General features: G+C 40.4%; 1 protein-coding gene across 4 annotated transcripts in view; it reads left to right on the top strand.

Annotated features, from left to right (window-relative positions):
* Nucleotides 1-18,051, top strand: part of PIK3C3 (phosphatidylinositol 3-kinase catalytic subunit type 3) — a 763,308-nt gene that overhangs the window by 349,457 nt on the left and 395,800 nt on the right. For all 4 annotated transcript variants that reach the window (XM_063645758.1, XM_063645868.1, XM_063645688.1 and 1 more), the window contains one exon: nucleotides 12,377-12,500. In XM_063645758.1, coding sequence (XP_063501828.1) covers nucleotides 12,377-12,396 — 20 coding nt within the window. In that variant the 3' untranslated portion in view covers nucleotides 12,397-12,500. The remainder of the gene's footprint in view (nucleotides 1-12,376; nucleotides 12,501-18,051) is intronic.

The raw sequence follows: 18,051 nt of genomic DNA, 5'->3' as shown, positions 1-18,051 counted from the left end.
CATAGGAGTTTATTGACTCATGTTTCTAGCTATTGCCAAAACAACCACAGTCATTTGAAAAAAAAAAAAAAAAAGCAACAAAAGTTTTGAAGAGATATTTGCTATTAGGTTAATTTGCAAAGCATATCCTGGATGCTTTCCCCTTACCTTAGAACTCTTGTAAAAGATTCAGGAAGTTTCTGGCATTTTCTCCCTTTTTAACTTTTTCTTCTTTTATCCTGGAAAAGAGTAGAGAGAATATTGGTGTATAATGAATGTTGAATGATGAGTAAGAATGATTTTCCTCCAAAGTCAGAGTTGGCAGCTGGTCACTCACTGCGTGATAATAGCAATAAAAACAAAAGCTAACACTGATGGACGGTTTACCATGTGCCACACATATTGTTCAAAATGTCTTCATTATTTGATTGAACTTATTTTATCCTTATCATGATGCTATAAGAGGTTGAGCAATTTTCCCAGCTCGTAAGGGCCAGATCCGGGATTCCAACTCCAGCATCTTCCTTTCAGAACCTAGGACACTAACCACTCAACCACGTAGCATTTTGTTATAAAATGTAGCTGATTTCCCTGAACTTTCTTCTTGGTGATCATTGTTACAGTTGCTCCTGTCCTCAATGCTGAAGAGTACATATGTAATCTGGATCTCTAAAATTTTATATGATATTAATTGCTTTACTCTGATGTACAGAGATATTCAGATAAAGGAGGTCCTGGGGTTATGAGATTGACTAAGATAAGGTGATGGAAAAAAGTCCAGGACTTCTCAAGATTGGTGATCCCAATGTCAAAAACTTTCCAATGGCTAGAAGCACCTCTCTATATTGTGACAAAGGAACAGTTTATTGTGAGAAATGTTGTCCAAGAGACCAGAGACTCCCCTGTGCCACTTGTGTGCTATGAGACCCTGGGCAAATTACTTTCCTTCCAGAGATCTCAGTTTGGTCAACTTCACAATCATCTTTGTGTTTTCTTCTTGCTTCAATCATTTAGGAATTTAAACATTGTTTTTTCACATGAATCTTCTTGGAGAGTAGAATAGCTAACCCTACCTACAGATAAGAGCCAGGGCAGGCTTGGACTCTCACCTCCATGTCCCAAGTGAGCCCTCCTGTTTTGTCTTTATGGTGGTTCAGTGCTGAATGGCAAAGCAGACAGAGCTGCCTCCAAGACAGCTCATCACTGGCAGGAAATCATTCTAGTTCCTGGCATTGCACCTACACATTCTCTTTCATTGCCCATTTCTCCACTCCCAGTCATAACAGATGGCAGGGGGGGTCCTTGTGCTATAGGCCTATTCAACTAGGAAGGTCTGGAGAGTGGAGACAGATGTGGAAAGAACTGTAAGAATGGTCCTCAGAGCTGCTTCACAGCTAGTGAGGCTGGATGCAGAGGTGGTCCATGGTATTAAAGAAAAAACAATCATCATCACCTCAACAACCATCACTCATCACTCACCCCCAGGTCTCATCACCAAATACAAAAATAGCACCTGTTTCCGTACCCTGCACTCTTTGTTGACACTTCGTCCTTGATTTCTTTTCCTTTTAATCTTTCTGTACATGTTAAATAAATTTAAATAAGTTCCACTAGCATAAGCATTAAAGCAAGATAAACTTCACTATTCAATTTGCTTTGGGCTATCAGAGATGTCAGTCAGGATTGTGCAAGTAGACGAAGAGTGTGGAGATGGGCTTGTGTGGGTGTCACCTGAGGACTGGAAGAGGAAAGGGCAGGAGGAGAAATCAACAGCCAGGTCATCAATGAACATCTTTGAGGTCACAAGAGTCCCTCTTTCCCATTTTCTAAAAAGGATTTAGTGTGGAAGAGGCCATAAACCTGTGTTTCTTTGGCATTCTTAAGTCTAAATAACCTGGTTGGGCTGAAAACCTCTGTCCAACACAATCAGTTTCACTGTTAAGATGTGTGAGAGTCAAACCCAGCACGGTGGCATGCGCCTGCAGTTTAGCTGCTTGAGGCTGAGGTGGGAGGATGGCTTGAGGCTGGAGTTTGAGACCACACTATGCAACAAAGGAAGACTACATCTCAAAAAAAAAAAAAAAAGTACAAGAGTCAAAACCACAGAGCCTCAGGTTTCCAGTTAATATGGAATGTGAGAATGAGACTTCTGCCCAGTTCCCCAATTCCTCCCTCCTCAGTCTCTGTCGTTTGATTCTTTGGGTATGACAACTTAGCACGTAGCATAAGCTCACTTAATGTTAGTTAAATGGACTTATAAAATTCACAACATTGAGAATTTCGAGAAAATAGGGGCAACAAAAAGAGTAGGAAGGTACCATGCAAAAAACCTCCCCACACTAACCAGCTCATTCACATACATAAAACACAAGAAAGTTAAACAAAATTTCATGATGTAGTTTGTAGTTTGTCTTGGTGGAAGAAATTAAATGATTTGGAGTGAATTTCAACCCGCTGGCAGAATTAATGGACCTATTGCTGTGCAGACACTGCTGCTTGAAGGCAATGGAATTGGAAATTTCCATGCACCAGGGCTCCCTGGCCAGCAGATGGCAATGTTTCTTAGTTTTGCAGGAAGATGCCAGGCCAGAGGCCGTTAGTTATGCAGGGCGTGTTTATCAGATGGCTGTTAAATCGGTTCAAAATCTGTAAAGGATGGCAGATTAGCTCTTATTTATTTATTTTTACTTAGAGTTGATGAATTCAGTAAAATTTCATGATGGGAGAATGATCGCTGTGCCTTTGTGTTGGGGATGGGAGCAGAGGACGACCAGCATCCAAAATGGTTGGGTAGCTGCGTTTTATCTCTCTCAGTTGCTTTTTAAAATGAGGTTCTCGCGCTGCCTTCTGGCAGCCTGGATTTAGTCAATGTGGGACCAAAGGGCACACTGGCAACAGTTTTGTTCATTTTCTTTTACATTTCTTTATAAGTGGACTTGTCTTTCCGGATCAACCACTTGGCCCGCAGATCCTGGGGCAGAGGCAAAATCTGGGTGAGGCTGGGTCGGGAGCCAGAGCAGGGCTGCTCAGAGTTGAGGGACGGGAGGGGGGAGAGCTGCTTCTAGGCTTGCTCTCAGCCACGTGGGAGAATTGGAGACAGATCCACTTTCTCCTCCGTGAGCCCAGCAGCTATTGCACTGAGAGCCAGCATCCCTCTGGAAAGAGGCCGAACCATTTTAAGCAGAGGGAAAGAAATTTGTGGAGTAAATTGGTCTTAAAATACTGCCTGCTCTGTGTGCTAACCCATTAAGGGACATGGCACCACCTGGGATCCAGGACATTCAGTTTCTTGATTTGGAGGTGTCACTAGCCTACTGTGTGATGTTGAACTTATTTTTCCATCTGTAATATGAACACTTTGATGGAAATCTTACACCCATACTTAAATTTGTATTCTTCTGAACTAGCAGCTCTGGTGATACAGGAGAATTTTTAGATGCCCAATTAAGTCAGAATATTTAGGGGTGGGACCTCGGCATGCACCTTTTTTTAACAAGCTGTCCAGGTGATGTGAATGTTCAGGTGGGCTTGAGAACTGTCGATCTAACCGGGGGATCCCAAAGGGAAGTCTCAGGACAGCAGCATCAGCCTCACCTGAAACCTTTATTATTATTATTATTTTTGATACAGAGCCTCGATCTGTCACCCAGGATGGAATGCAGTGGCGCGATCTCGGCTCACTGTAACCTCCGCCTCCCAGGTTCAAGCGATTCTCCTTCCTCAGCCTCCCAAGTAACTGGGATTACAGGCACCCGCCACCACACCCGGCTAATTTCTGTATTTTCAGTAGAGACAGGGTTTCACCATGTTGGCCAGGCTGGTCTGGAACGCCTGACCTCAAGTGATCCGCCCCTCTCGGCCCCCCAAAGTGCTGGGATTACAGGTGTAAGCCACCATGTCTGGCCCGAAAACTTTTCAGAAAAGCAAATTATTAGTTGCCCTGATCAGAGTCAGAAATTCTGAGGGTGAGACCCCAAAATCTGTTTTAACAAGCACTCAAGGTGATTTTGATGCAAGCTAAAGCTTGAAACCTACTGTCACGTTTGGGAGGATGAAACTTCCCCATACCTTTTGCATAAGTGGGGCTGGGGATTACTTCTGGGAATGGGATGTAAACACAGTGTTATATGTCATTTCCTGGGCTAAACGTTTAGTTGTTCGTGCATGACCTTCCATTTTCTCATCTAGGTAAGTTGTGTGATTTTAAATGGAGAGAAATGCAGCATGCTGGAACTTCTGCTAGTTTGGACCCCAGAGTTGCTGCATTAACATCTTGTAAATGAAACAAAACAAAACAAAAATTTTTATGTTAAATGACTGAAATTTTATGGCTGTTTGTTATTGTATTATAGCCTATCCCATCCTGTTGAATACAAGTATTGATGCTGTAGTTCTGATGATTTGGTTTGATTAGTGCTGATAAGAAGAGAAGGGACTTCCCCATCCCTCCTCAGTCACCAAACATCCATTTCACAGTTCTTCTAAGAACATATATTTAGGTTTAACATACTGGGATAATTTGAGAAAAACTTCTATATCTGGTTGTGGGTTGCACGTGCCAAAAATGGGAATGGCATTGAAAAAATATTCCGTCTCATGTCCTGATGTATTCAAATATCTATATTTGGTATTATAGTGTTCAAATATTGGGGTCCGAGTTTGCATCCTTAAAAGTTCTTTCTATAGCTCCGGATTATTATGCTGATACTAAGAATTTGATATTGTTTCTTCCCACTGTAAGAGCTCAAATCTGGGAAGGCATTCTCCTTCTCTTTAGACCTTTCCTAGATAGACTGCTTTGTCTTTCTGTGACAGAAACTGCACGTTTTGTGCTCCTTTACTGAGGCGAGTGTCCCTGTGCTTGTCTTTTCCCCACCATTGCTTTTTCCTTTATATATTTATAGCCATCACTCTATTAAGACTGCTTCACAGGTTGGCTACCTTTACTTCCTGTTTTATACTCATTAATAGAAACTTTCTCAGAACTCTGTTTTCATCATTTCTACCATTAATCTTTCTTGACTGTTATTGTTTTGTTTGTCAGACCCCATTACTGTTGTCATCAAAATCATCACCACCACCATCATTAATATTGTGTACATAGTCAACATTTATTGAAATTTTGCTACGTCGTTAAGAGTCTGAACTATTGATCACGGCATCATATATTTGACCGTCCTTTTGCCCCATCAGTTTGCTCTTCTGCTCTGCTTTGTAACTGTCTGTTACCTTTTCATACTTCTGCAACAAGGAATTACTGCCCTGATCCAAGATCCTTTATATATATTTTTCTTATTCCTACCTTAGTTCATTTATTCAAAATTATAATGCTCTCTTTTGCTTCGTTAAGATATAGCCCTTAGGATCTTGATTTATAAACAGCAAATGCCCAATTCTCATTCCCCTAGGGATCTCTTTGTGACTTACTCCGTTTTTAAATTAGGAGAGCTCAACAAAAGCTGCTGTTATATCTGCGTGAGTTTTTCCCTCTGGAGTTGGTGTTGACGATCTCCCCAGAGTTCATTTGATTGGGTCATTAAGACGGATGAAATAACCACATTGACTGTTTAGTGAGCTGGTTATTTCAGTAATCTTAATGAGAGAATTAGATCGACCCCAAGATACTCCAAATCCTTATTTGATGATTGACCTAGAAGCAATCAATTGCCCATGTTGCTCTATATGAATTCTCTGCTTCCGTCAACCAGTCTCACTCCCCACACACCCCCTAAACATGAACTCTACAATACACACACACACATGTACATGCATGAGAAAACCCATGGGCAGATGCCTTATTGGAGATCAGGCTGGAACACACAAGTAAAAACGTGCAAGGAGATTTCATTTGTGTTTCCGAATGTTACTAGGACTCAGTCCAGGGAGGGCAAGAAGGGGAACTGGTGGCAGAGTCTAACTTTATCACATGATGCATGTGGTCACCAGGGCAGGGTGCTCAAAGCCTGTTTGGGTGAATGTTGAAGCAGGAGGGAAATGTGAAGCTTTAAAATTTACAGCACACTCTAATGTTTGTGCTGCCATAACAAAATATCACAGATGGGTAATTTATGAAGAACAGGGATTTATCTTTCACAGTCTGGAGGCTGGGGAGTCCAAGATCAAGGGGCCTGCCTTGGTGTCTGGTGAGGGACTGTTCCCTCGATGGTACCTTCTCATTGTGGCGACCTCTCTTGGAGGAAGGCAGAAGAGAAACAAGGGGCAAACTCTCTCTGAAGCCTCTTTTATAAGGACCTTATGTCTTAATACCACCACAGTGGGGATTAAGTTTCAACATTAATTTCGGAGGGGATATTACATTCAAACTCTCCATCCAACTCTTCTCTTTGGGAAGTTCATCTATAAGCTGGGAATTGTGACCCTAACCCTACCAACCATACAGGACTTTGTGCTTACTAAATAAGACCCAGATGGAAAGAAACTTTGAAAGGTATAAAGCATTGTAGGAATGAAGCATGATATACTCATACTCAAAGCCTAATATTGGTCATCAAAGGGAATTGAAATGTGGGAGATAATTTATCAGTATTGACTAACTTAAAAAATAATTGTTTTCTCTAATTTTTTAGTAACTTTCTTGACTTCGCTTACCCAGATAATAACCTCATATCTCACCCAAACATTTACTTTGCCTGTGTGCTTGCATTTTGAATTTCCCTCTACATATAAGAAAAAAGAATTTGTGTGTCTGTGTGCACACATATGTGTCTCTGATGGGCAGAATTTGGGAGTGTGTAGAATCTTGGAAGGGCCCAGGGGCTTCAACTGAATGATCCAATCTGGCTTTGAAGCCATTTATAGGACTCAAAGCTCTAGACTATCCTGCTGAGACTCTCACACAGAGCAAGAAGGAGGGGTGAGAAATGTCCATAAGTATTTTCACTCAAACCATGATGCAGGAAAGAAATGCCACAGAGTATCAAAGAAACAACTATTGATGTCTCCTGTTTCTGAAGCGCTACAGAATTTAAAGTACTAAAATGGAAGTTTGGTCCTTCTTCATCATCTTATGTAGTTGTCTTGCTTATAAGTGGGTTTGTCCTGTTTCCCCAACTATGTTTAAATGTTTTTTTTTGTTGTTGTTGTTGTTGTTTTTTACCAAAAATGCCATCCTGTGTTCCCTAGAACCTGTCATTTAGGACACACATCATGTCTCTTTTTTTTTTCCCCAAAAACAAACTTGTCCCTAAATAATTAATCTTAAGCATTTGCTTTTACACAACTGAGCTCTACCATGGTTTAATTAAACTACCTCATGGTGTAACACTAGACAGATCTGTGACAGAACTGAAGAACTGAAGGAAACCTTGGGGTTATCAAATGTAAAACCTTTATTTCACTCATGAGCAAGATGCAATCTAGAAATCTGGACTCCTCAAAATTTACACATATTTCTACCTTGACAGAGCTTAGAAAAGAATCAGGTCCCTTGATCCCAGCCCAGGGCTCCCTCCACTATACCATTTACTCTCAGCTCTCATTCTGACATAAACCTGCTGTGTGGCCTCAGGCATTTCATGTGACCTCTCTTTGCCTTAGCTTTCTTGTTTTAAAAAAATGAGGCTAATATAAATCTCAGTCTTTCTGTCTCAGATATGCTTTGTGTATCAGAGGAGACGAGATGTGAATTCACATTTATGTGACTAGACCTAAAATCACTTTGAAATAATAAATTCTATCCAAAAGTAATACAGTATATTGTTCTATTGAGATAGTCATGGACCAGGCTTATGTGGAATCGATACTAGTTGATGATAATGATATTGATAACGTGCACAGATGTCGGAGTGTATGTGATACTGGTACTAGCAAATTGAGGCATACAGCTTTAAAACTGGAATGTGAGGGCAAAGGAAAAAAACAGAATACAAACCTGAACACCTCAAAATGACTCCCCATAGACCCAAGGAATGTGAGAGTTAAGGAGATTCCATTACAGGGAAGTAGAGGGGCTTGTAAAACAATAGCCAATATGTGGTAGATTAAACATCTGCTGCAGACATAAATCGAATCCCGCTCGGAAACAGCCGTATCCTCTCTAGAAATAACACTGTTCATAGGAACATTATATACAGTACAACCATGGTAAGGAGAAGACACATTAACCCATTATCTTAAAGGTTTCAATCTCATTTTTTAAATTTATATTTCAGCTTTTAATCCAACAATAGTCATTACAAGTATTTAATGACTGACTTGCTAATTGTGTATCCCTGGATGAAGCTGAGAGAAGTTAACACACAAACTGGTCATTAACTATGTTAATGATCAAGTTCTTTGGGATTCTGACTATTATAAGCTATAATTAACAGTTTTTAACCATTTTTTTTTCTTTTTAGTAAAAGAAAAGAAAGAAATATTCTTGAGGCTCAGACAGAAACGATGAATGCTGGTCCCACTGTTATTTCTTCTATCATAAAGAACAGCTTCTGGGACAAGTTCTTGTTTTCTTAATCATTATATGAGCTCTTCAAAGTAAATGATGGTTCTGGTCAACTGAGCGAATAGGCTCTGTCCTGTCCTCACTAGTCATGGAGGGCTTATGCCTGGACCATACAACCTCTCGGCATCTAGAATGGTTTCCATCAATTCTCATGTGGAAATGGTGCTGCAAACTGCAAGCTTGGGGCACAATTTGCCCCATGGAAAAACTCCTGGGCCTGATGAAGGCTTGCAAAACTTGAGCTGTGGTCGTGACATTTATCTTTTCCACACTGTGCCCACTTCTTCCCCACATGAAGTGTCTTATGACCTCTCATTCTCTCTCTCATCAAAAACATTCTTTCCAGAATGAAACTAATGAACATCAGAAGATATAAATGACTGATCAATAAAGCTTTTAAACCACAGGTGAAGTCAGCTAGTAGAAAGACTGGCTTTATCTCCTTGGCCTTGGAGGACAGAGCTCTAAGGAATAAGGGCAGAGTCGATGGGAGGGCACAATTATCTTCTGGAGTGCCATCCTCACAGGTTAGGACCCCAACACGGACTTATTAGTCCATTCTAGTTCTAGTGCCTAGTAATTTCTTTAAGCTTTTCTTAAAATACCTTGGCTTACTATAAAATGAGGGGAATTAAAATATTTATTTTTATTTCTAAAATTATTTTTTTCTTTATTTTTCTCTTATGAATAGAGACAGGGTCTCACTATGTTGCCCAGGCTGGACTTCCTGGGCTCAAACAATCCTTCCGTATGGCCTCCTAAAGAGCTGGTATTACAGACATGAGCCACTGTGCCTGGCAAAAGTATTTTTAAAATGTCATTGAGCTTTAAAAATCTTTATTGGGGCCGGGCACAGTGATTCACGCCTGTATTCCCAGCACTTTGGGAGGCCGAGTTGGGCGGATCACTTGAGGCCAGGAGTTCGAGACCAGCCTGGTCAACATGGTGAAACCCTATCTCTACTAAAAATACGAAAATTAGCCGGGTGTGGTGGCATGCGCCTGTAATCCCAGCTACTGGGGAGGCTGAGGCAGGAGAATTGCTTGAACCCGGGAGGTGGAGGTTGCAGTGAGCTGAGATTGCGCCATTGCACTCCAGCCTGGGTGAAGAAGTGAGACTCCATCTCAAAAAAAAAAAAAACCAAATATTAACATTAATATTAACTATTTTGTGTTTTTAAGTTACTCTGCAGAAAAATATTTCAGATAAAAAATAAATATTTCCAAGATAAAAATTTGATTAGAAACTTGCTACGAGAACAAAAATTAAAAAATAAGAGGCTACTATGATAAGTTATATATTTTATTTGATGTTCAGCAAACATACGCTGCTAACTGTGTTCCAGGTGTAGCTTGATGGTGAGGGTTACAACAGGAACTGGATGCTGTCACCTCTTTCATGGTACAGTACGAGGGACTAGTGTTGACAAGCTACGATGAACGTGGCAGCTTTGGGTCTTGTGGGAGTCTCTATGGGTGGGGGAGGGTGGAGTCTAGCCTAGTCCAGGGTGCAGGGAGAAGTTTCTGGGGAAATGAAGTTTTGTCAAGAGGCAGACCAACTGTCTCTTTTAATGAGAACTCTTGGAACCCTGGAAGAAGGCAGGGCTTCTGCTAAGCGTCATGTCAACAGCTTATACAAAAGCTTACAACAGCTTACACAAAAGAAACAGAGGGTCATAGGATGATCAGGTGCTAGGAACAAGCCTAAAAGTGACTGCCTACAATGGAGGAGTGGTGAGAATACATAAAAAGGAAGAAATGATGTATTTGAGTCACAAAACTTCTGTATTTCTATGGTCTGAAAACTAGGGCACAATTTTTAAATGTTTGAAATCAGAATAAAATGTTTTCATAAAAAAATGCTTTATACTAGAAGAGTGGAAGTTTTTGCTGCTAGCCTTCTCTTTTTTTTTTTTTTTGAGATGGAGTCTCGCTCTGTCGCCCAGGCTGGAGTGCAGTGGCGCGATCTCGGCTCACTGCAAGCTCCGCCTCCCGGGTTCACGCCATTCTCCTGCCTCAGCCTCTCCAAGTAGCTGGGACTACAGGCGCCCGCCACCACGCCTGGCTCATTTTTTGTATTTTTAGTAGAGACGGGGTTTCACCGTGGTCTCGATCTCCCGACCTCGTGATCCGCCCACCTCGGCCTCCCAAAGTGCTGGGATTACAAGCGTAAGCCACCGCGCCCGGCCTAGCCTTCTCTTAATGACATCAGAGAAGGGGGTCTGATTAACATTGTGTTGCATCATTCATAGAGATGAGCTCATGGTATGTAATGGAGGCCCTGCTGAACTTCACACATTGTAAGAAAGATAATGGTTCATAGAAAATGGCCAAGCCCTTTTTATATGAGTCATGTTACCAGAAGCTCTCCTTTCCTGCAATTCACTTCTTTTAATTCATTGGTTAAAATAATAACTTTCACAAAAGTTTTTACTAACACATTTATGAGGCATGCCCTACATGCTTCATAAAACCTTCTAGAAATTTCCTTTTCCTAATGTTTTTCTCTCATGCACTTGAACAGATATTGCATCTTTTGACAACTAATTATCTGATTTTTGAATATAGCTTTTATTTACTGGGCAGTAAAACAGTGAAAAGTTAAATTATGGCACCCAATTAAGCAAATATTTTGCTTGGTCAGCTAAAGGGAATGGAAAATTTATTTTTTTCTCTACTATAACTTCTTTTTATCAATAACTTGACAAGTGGTGTCACTAAGATGATGATTTTTTTATATTGAGGTAGTAAGACTGAATTTTAGAAACTGTTAACTTTTAAGAAGTGTACATAATTTGATTCTTTTTATTTTTCTAGTTTTATTCTCATATATTCTGCATTTCATGGCTTTGCTTTTTATTGCCTTCATTCTGAGTTAAATATACAGTCAGCTTTGTGTGGAATTAATATCTAAGATGTTGGCATAATGTAAGCTGCTCCTAACAATGGATCACAATTCATTTTAAATTAGTGAGTTCATTTAAATGAAATAATTGGGTCATTATTTACATATACACAGTTGTTTCCAAATTTTATTGGGAATAAAATAATAAAAGAGTTGGTGCTGACAATTTTGGCATCTCTATAACTTAGGACAAGAGATGACCCATTTTCTCTCTCCTCCTATTATAGTCCCATAATTTCCCCAATTACTACTGCATAGAAACGTCAAGTTGGTGTTGAGTTGTTGGCAAATAAATGAGAGTGCTTGAATTGTAGCATTGTTCAGCTCAGAGATAACTGCATTTTATCATGTGGAAAGGATCTGTGTTGCTAAAGTGAGGGTAACACAGAAATATCAACCAAACCCACAATAGAAGAGAAATCCACACTCTTTTAACAAGACTCATGTTCTCCCCTGACTTGACATTCATCAGCCTCCTTGATCACTCCAACTTTTGCTCCTTGGCTCTGTATTCATAAGACATTTACTGTGTTAGTTTTTATTTAGCTGATGTGAGTTGGTCTTTGCTTTTCCCCAAATAAAGTCTTTAAGAATAATACCATTTAAAATTATTTTCTGATATCTCTCCCAGTCAGACTCAGCTAAATGTAGGCAAATGTAATGGCCAAATAATCTAATAACCAGCATGTTATGGGAATACAGGAACTGACTCTGTATACTTTAAGCCTGCAATGAAGCAGGCTCTGCAGGCCCCCACTGTGCCTAGTACTTACCCTTTAGTTGCTGGATTGTGGGAACATCCAGTAAGTGCTTAAGAAGGGGCTGGAGTAGCCAAAGACAGTGGCTGTTTCCTAATCAGTTTGGAAATATTTCAATATTTTGGGTGGACTGTCAACCGTAGCATTATGGTTGCTACAACTCAGATGTTTTGGCCTTCAGCAGATTGTGACTAAAGCTAAGTTTCCTTTTGACATCCAAATCATCATGTTGCGAGCCTGTGAAAGCTCACACTTTTTCTGTTTTTCTTCTCAGATATCTCTGGACATGTCTAGGATGGCTGATAAGTTTGGTTACAAAGATCCCTCCAGGTAGTGGTTGTCTACTGCTGCCAGGCACCAGCTGCAGGCCATTGTACCATTCTTCTGAAGTGCCACAGGTAAAGCACTTTTCCTCAGGCACCTGTTACTCCCTCTGCACCTCTTTATTTAATGTGTGGGTCAAGCCTTGCCCATAATTCCACACAGTGATGGCTAAGGACAGCTTCTAGTGCTTAGACTTTATAAAAAGTTAAAGAAAAAATGGAGAAATTCAAACCTGGACAGTGATACGACTCTTCTAAAAGTCCATTGGCTGTGGTCCCTCCTCAGGGAAATTTCCAGTGGGTCCCTTAGCTCTGGCCTATTGCAGGAACCAACTGCACCTAGTAGGTAGCTTTTGATCAAGGCTCTTCTCAAAGCCTAAGACTCAGTTTTCTGAAATCCAGAGGGAGAAAAGTCTTTTAAAAAATTCCTCTCCAGAGCTGACTCTTCTATTTGCTTTACTTATCTCTTCCCACAACTCTAAGGCCATTCCCAGCTTCTAAAATTTTCTAAGTTAGAGCCACTGTATTAGTCCATTTTCATGCTGCTGATAAAGACATACCTGAGACTGGGCAATTTACAAGAGACAGAGGTTTAATGGATTTACAGTTCCATGTGGCTGGGGAAGCCTCACAATCATAGCAGAAGGCAAGGAGGAGTAAGTCACGTCTTACTTGGATGGCAGCAGGCAAAGAGAGAGAGCTTATGCAGGGAAACTCGTATTTTTTAAAGCCATCAGATCTCATGAGACTTATCCACCATCATGAGAATAACATGGGAAAGACCCACCCCCATGATTCAATTACCGCCCACCAAGTTCCTCCCATGACGCATGAAAATTATGGGAATTGCAATTCAAGATGAGATTTGGGTGGGGACACAGCCAAACCATATCAGCCAGTTAGTCCTGGATCACTTTAAAAATGGAGGGCTAAAACTTTACTCCAGATTTCCCTAAACCCAACTCTGTTCTACCCTCATATTGTCTTCATTTCAGCCTAGAGAAAATGACTGAATGTACCTCATATTCTTATTAAGTTCTTTCCAACTTGCTGATTGCAGCTATTGAGCAATAGCACACGTGCATGCATTTCGAAAAAGTAACTTTCAGTTAAGAGGGGGTTTAAACCCTGATTCAGGGGAAAATGTAATAAGCAGATTTGCATAATTTTGCAAAAGCTAATACCTATTTTATAGCACGCAAATAAAGAGAGCATGATATCTGAGTTTGAAGTGCCTGTGTTCAGATTCCTTCATAACTTTCAGTTCTCCCCCCAAATAATGGAAGAATAGTAATCCTAAATAGGAATAAATAGGACCATCCATCAGAGTGACCACTCCCAGAAAAAATGCGATTTCTATTAGCAAAAATTACTTTCTCAGCTTCCAAATCACTCCTCCAACAAAAACAGAAGTTCCATTCTTTACCAAGTATTTTGATGAATTTGATGTATCACTAAAGAAAGTTAAAACTGTAGAGAGTATTATTAATAGAATTATTGTCTCTTTGAGTACATGTGACTGTGGAATGGTGGGGTCTATGAGTTATTGATGGCCTCTAAGAGTGAAAACGTCAGAGCCATGGGGCTTTATAATGAAAACAGAGGATGGTGGGGGTGGAGAGTTGTGAATAGGTAGATTTGGGATGGAGAGTTGTGAATAGGTAATATGCGTGTAGGGAGTGTGACAAGCCTGTGCTGCTTTACTGCCTGAGGTATATTTCATCACATGCATTAGGATGAGATTTTCAGATATTAACGGGGATTCCTATTACTGAACTTCTTTAACTCTTTCTCATCTCTTGGGGAACTGTGAGAGCTTTCTGTAGGTGCTGCCCTCAGGGGAATAGCAGATTTGGTGAGTATGAGGAATCTTTGGTCAGCTTTGAGGTTGTAAAGCCCACACCAGAAACAACAGTTTAGAAATCTATGCTTTCCATATGCAAGACACAGGATTTTTGAAATTTTTATAGTGGTTTCTATATATAGGTTTCAAAGAGTCAGATCTTGGAGGACTAAGTACAGTTTTACTTATTCGGTTTACTAAAAGCTCAAGCAAAGGGCAAAGGCAACCTGGTAAACTATGCATTGGCACTCAGTCTGCCCAGCAGTGACCTATAGACACTTCCACTTACATCCCAGTGGCCAAAGTGAGTCATGTGGTCCTGCCAGGTTCAACCACAGAATGGTGTCTAATCCTCCTACAAGTAGGGCACCACAGAAGAGGATGCTAAATATGGGTGTCTAGACACACAGTCTGCCGCACAGACAAATGTACATTTCAGCAATGCCCTGTGGAGAACAGAATGGGCACACCTCTGTGGACTGCTCAATCCCTGTGTGCTTGACACCCCTGGAATTCAGACTGGTACTGTGTGTCTGACTAGACCTGGGAGGGCTGAGGAAATCACAGCTTATATAGTCCTTCTACAGAGAAATTTTAGTCTAGAAATATTTCCAGTGAGCTTTGCTTTTTTCCCCACTTTTGTCAAGAAGAAAACAACCTGACAATAATGGCAAGAGGGCCAGGGGAGAAGCACAAAGTCAAAATGACAGGCATGGAATGAAAGAATCAGGCCACTAGTGATGTATGAAATGTCTACTTTTGATTTTTCATGTAGGAAACACTTAAAATTGATTTTCCATATCCCCATCAATATTCTTAGCCCCTATTGTCTATTTCTTGTGACAGGATAGATATCCTCTCTCCCTCTAGTCTTCTGCCTCCCTATTTTTCCCCCCCACTTTCCCATGTAGTTAACACTGGCCATCCTTTAAATGTACTATAAAATATAGCCTATTTGCATATTAATCCAGCAACCACAGAGGACATCAGAACACCTAAGGATGGCTGCATTTAGGGCTCAATGTAACAAGGGCCTTTGAGTCTTAGACTGTGATAAAATGTGAAGTGACATTTCGCAGAAGGAGAAAGCTTCTATTTTTACCTTAGTGTTAAGAAATGGCCCCTGGGAGGAATTGTTGCTCCATCTCAGGGCTTCCCAGATGTGTCAGATTAGAGACCCACCCACTGGAAACATTTCAGGAAGTCAGTCAGCCACTCCCTGGGGCTTTCCTAATGACTGGCCGCCTTGTCTGAGTTGGTTAACTCAGTTGGATGCAGTGTGTGGTGTTAATTCAGTAGGGCTAATTAGACCAAGGTCATGGATTTGATTTTCTTGTTTTTTTTTTTTTGTTTTGTCTTTTTTTTCCTCAGAGAAAAAAACATTTCTAACCTCTTATTGGCTAACTTAAAAATATATATTATTGGCCTAAGAAAAGCAAATTAACATAGTGGGGATATAGCTGTACAAACTACAACTCACCCCTCCCTTCTAGAATACAAAGAATATTTCAGTATGTGTAGTGTGCTATCAATAAGCATTAGCTTCACTTTAGTAGGATGGGCACAGGTAAAGAGTTTGCAACACGCTTTGGCTCATTTCAGCTGCTGCTGTGCAGTGCTAACAGTGGCTATGTTACTGAGCTGTGCACTGTAGTTCAGTAGTCATGATCATTGAATGTAATTGGTAATGGTCAATGAGATTTCTTACTGGATGATGCCAGTCACACCACAAACTCCTCTAGATGGCATTAGTTGGGGCATCTGCTTCAGCGTGCCTGGAGACTGGTGTGTGGCTTCCCTTATTTCATTAGCAGGAGGTTGTTTCCCGTGTGTCTGGCCTTTCTAGCTCTTCCAAGGCATGACCTTGACTCTGCACCAACTTGTAGAGTCTACCTCACTGAAACGCTCCTCTGAAAACCTTAGGCCTTGAGAAGTGGCACAATCTATACATTAATATTACCCCCCTCTTTAATGACTGTAATACCACATTTCTCCGTGTTGTTTTGAAATTTTCATCTGTGCCGTGAATAATTTGATTGTTAACCTACAGTAGGCACAACCCAAAATAATGTACCAAATTCCCCCCAACACTTAGTATGAAACCCTTATGACAGGAGATAGTTATTGAGTACTAATCTACATTGTCAAGAAGGGCTTTGCCATCTCAAGTTTCTTCTCTCTCATGTTGCATTCCCTTCTGAGAATCATCCCCATTGTATTTATGATCTGGACTTATGTTAGAGAGCATTATTGCCAAGACTTATATCTCATGTAGTGAGTTCATTTCTCTAGAAGCCAAGATTACTTCTGAGAGGTCTTTACCAATCTGTTAGCTTTAGAAACCAGGAAAAACCCCTCTGTTTTGTAATCATAAAACATATGAACACAGCCAAGTCACTTAATGATATTTTCGATTAGCTTTTAAGAGAATCAGCCCAGGGAGCACTAGTGCCTTGTCCTGTGCAAGGGTGAGAGAAGCTAGTGAGTGAAAGGTTGAAGAGAGTAACCTAGGAATCAGGAACTCTAGGATTTGCTCAATCTGGCACAAATCTCTTTGTGCCTCATTTGGCAAAGTGACTGATGCATGTAATAATTAAAAAATTAGATCTTTTCCTTAAAAAGATTCAGAGAATAGTCAGTCCTTCTTATCCATGGATTCAGCACTTGTGGATTCAACCAACTGTAGATTAAAAATATTATGAAAAAAGCAATAGAAATTACAATACAATAATTAAAAATAATACAAATAAAAATACAGATAGCATTTACATTGTATTAGTTATTATAAGCAGAGATGATTTAAAGTATATAGGAGGATTTTGGTATCCTTAGTAGTCCTGGAACCAATCTCCTGTGGATATTGAGTGAGACTGTACTGAGTAACCACAATATTTAATATGCTTTTATTTTGCCTTGTTAATAGACCCACCACAAAAGCCTATATGATATTGTTGATGCTTGGCCCTCAGCAAATACTATTCTGCAAGGGCAGTGAATTACCGTGCTCCATTGCTGTGTTACTCTGTTTTCACTCTGCTGATAAAGACATACCCAAAACTGGGTAATTTACAAAAGAAAGAGGTTTAATGGACTTACAGTTCCACGTGGCTAGGGAGGCCTCACAACCATAGTATATGGTGAAAGGCAAATGTCAAATGGCAGCAGACAAAAGAGAGCTTGTGGAGGGAAACTCCCCCTTAAAATAACCATCAGATCTCATGAGACTTATTCACTATCATGAGAACAGCACCGGAAAGACCTGTCCCCATGATCCGATTACCTCCCACTTGATACCTCCCACAACACCTGGAAATTCAAGATAAGATTTGGGTGGGGACACAGCCAAACCATATCAGTTTCCTTTTGAGAAGACACCTATAGATGCTAGAAACACCAGCCCACCTTTCTCATTCTGCCATCCCTTCACTAAAGGAAACAAGAGTGTCAAAGTCTTTTACATATAGCTATTAGGTTATCTGTTTGACCAATTTAGTAATTTATTTGATGTTTAGTTTAACCTGATTTCATCTGCTTGAATAATGTTGTGGAGGGGTTGAAATAAGGTATAAAAAAGTATGAAATTGGAATGTGGAGGTCATAAGAAAATGAAAGAATAGAAGACTGTAGGTTGCAGCACTGATTTATCAAACCTTCCAAAACTCTTGGAAAGCCTATCACATTTTTCAGTGGATACTGAATTCAGTAGCATTTTAATGCTTTGAAAAAGCCAATCAGCTCTACAGGGGACCAGTCTCTATAGCCGTGCTGCCCAACTGAATAGCT

The sequence above is a fragment of the Symphalangus syndactylus genome, chromosome 1, assembly GCF_028878055.3.
Source record: "Symphalangus syndactylus isolate Jambi chromosome 1, NHGRI_mSymSyn1-v2.1_pri, whole genome shotgun sequence".
In the NCBI taxonomy this organism is placed as follows: domain Eukaryota; kingdom Metazoa; phylum Chordata; class Mammalia; order Primates; family Hylobatidae; genus Symphalangus; species Symphalangus syndactylus.
Note: the sequence above shows the minus strand (reverse complement) of the source record. Positions and strands in the feature narration are given on the sequence as shown.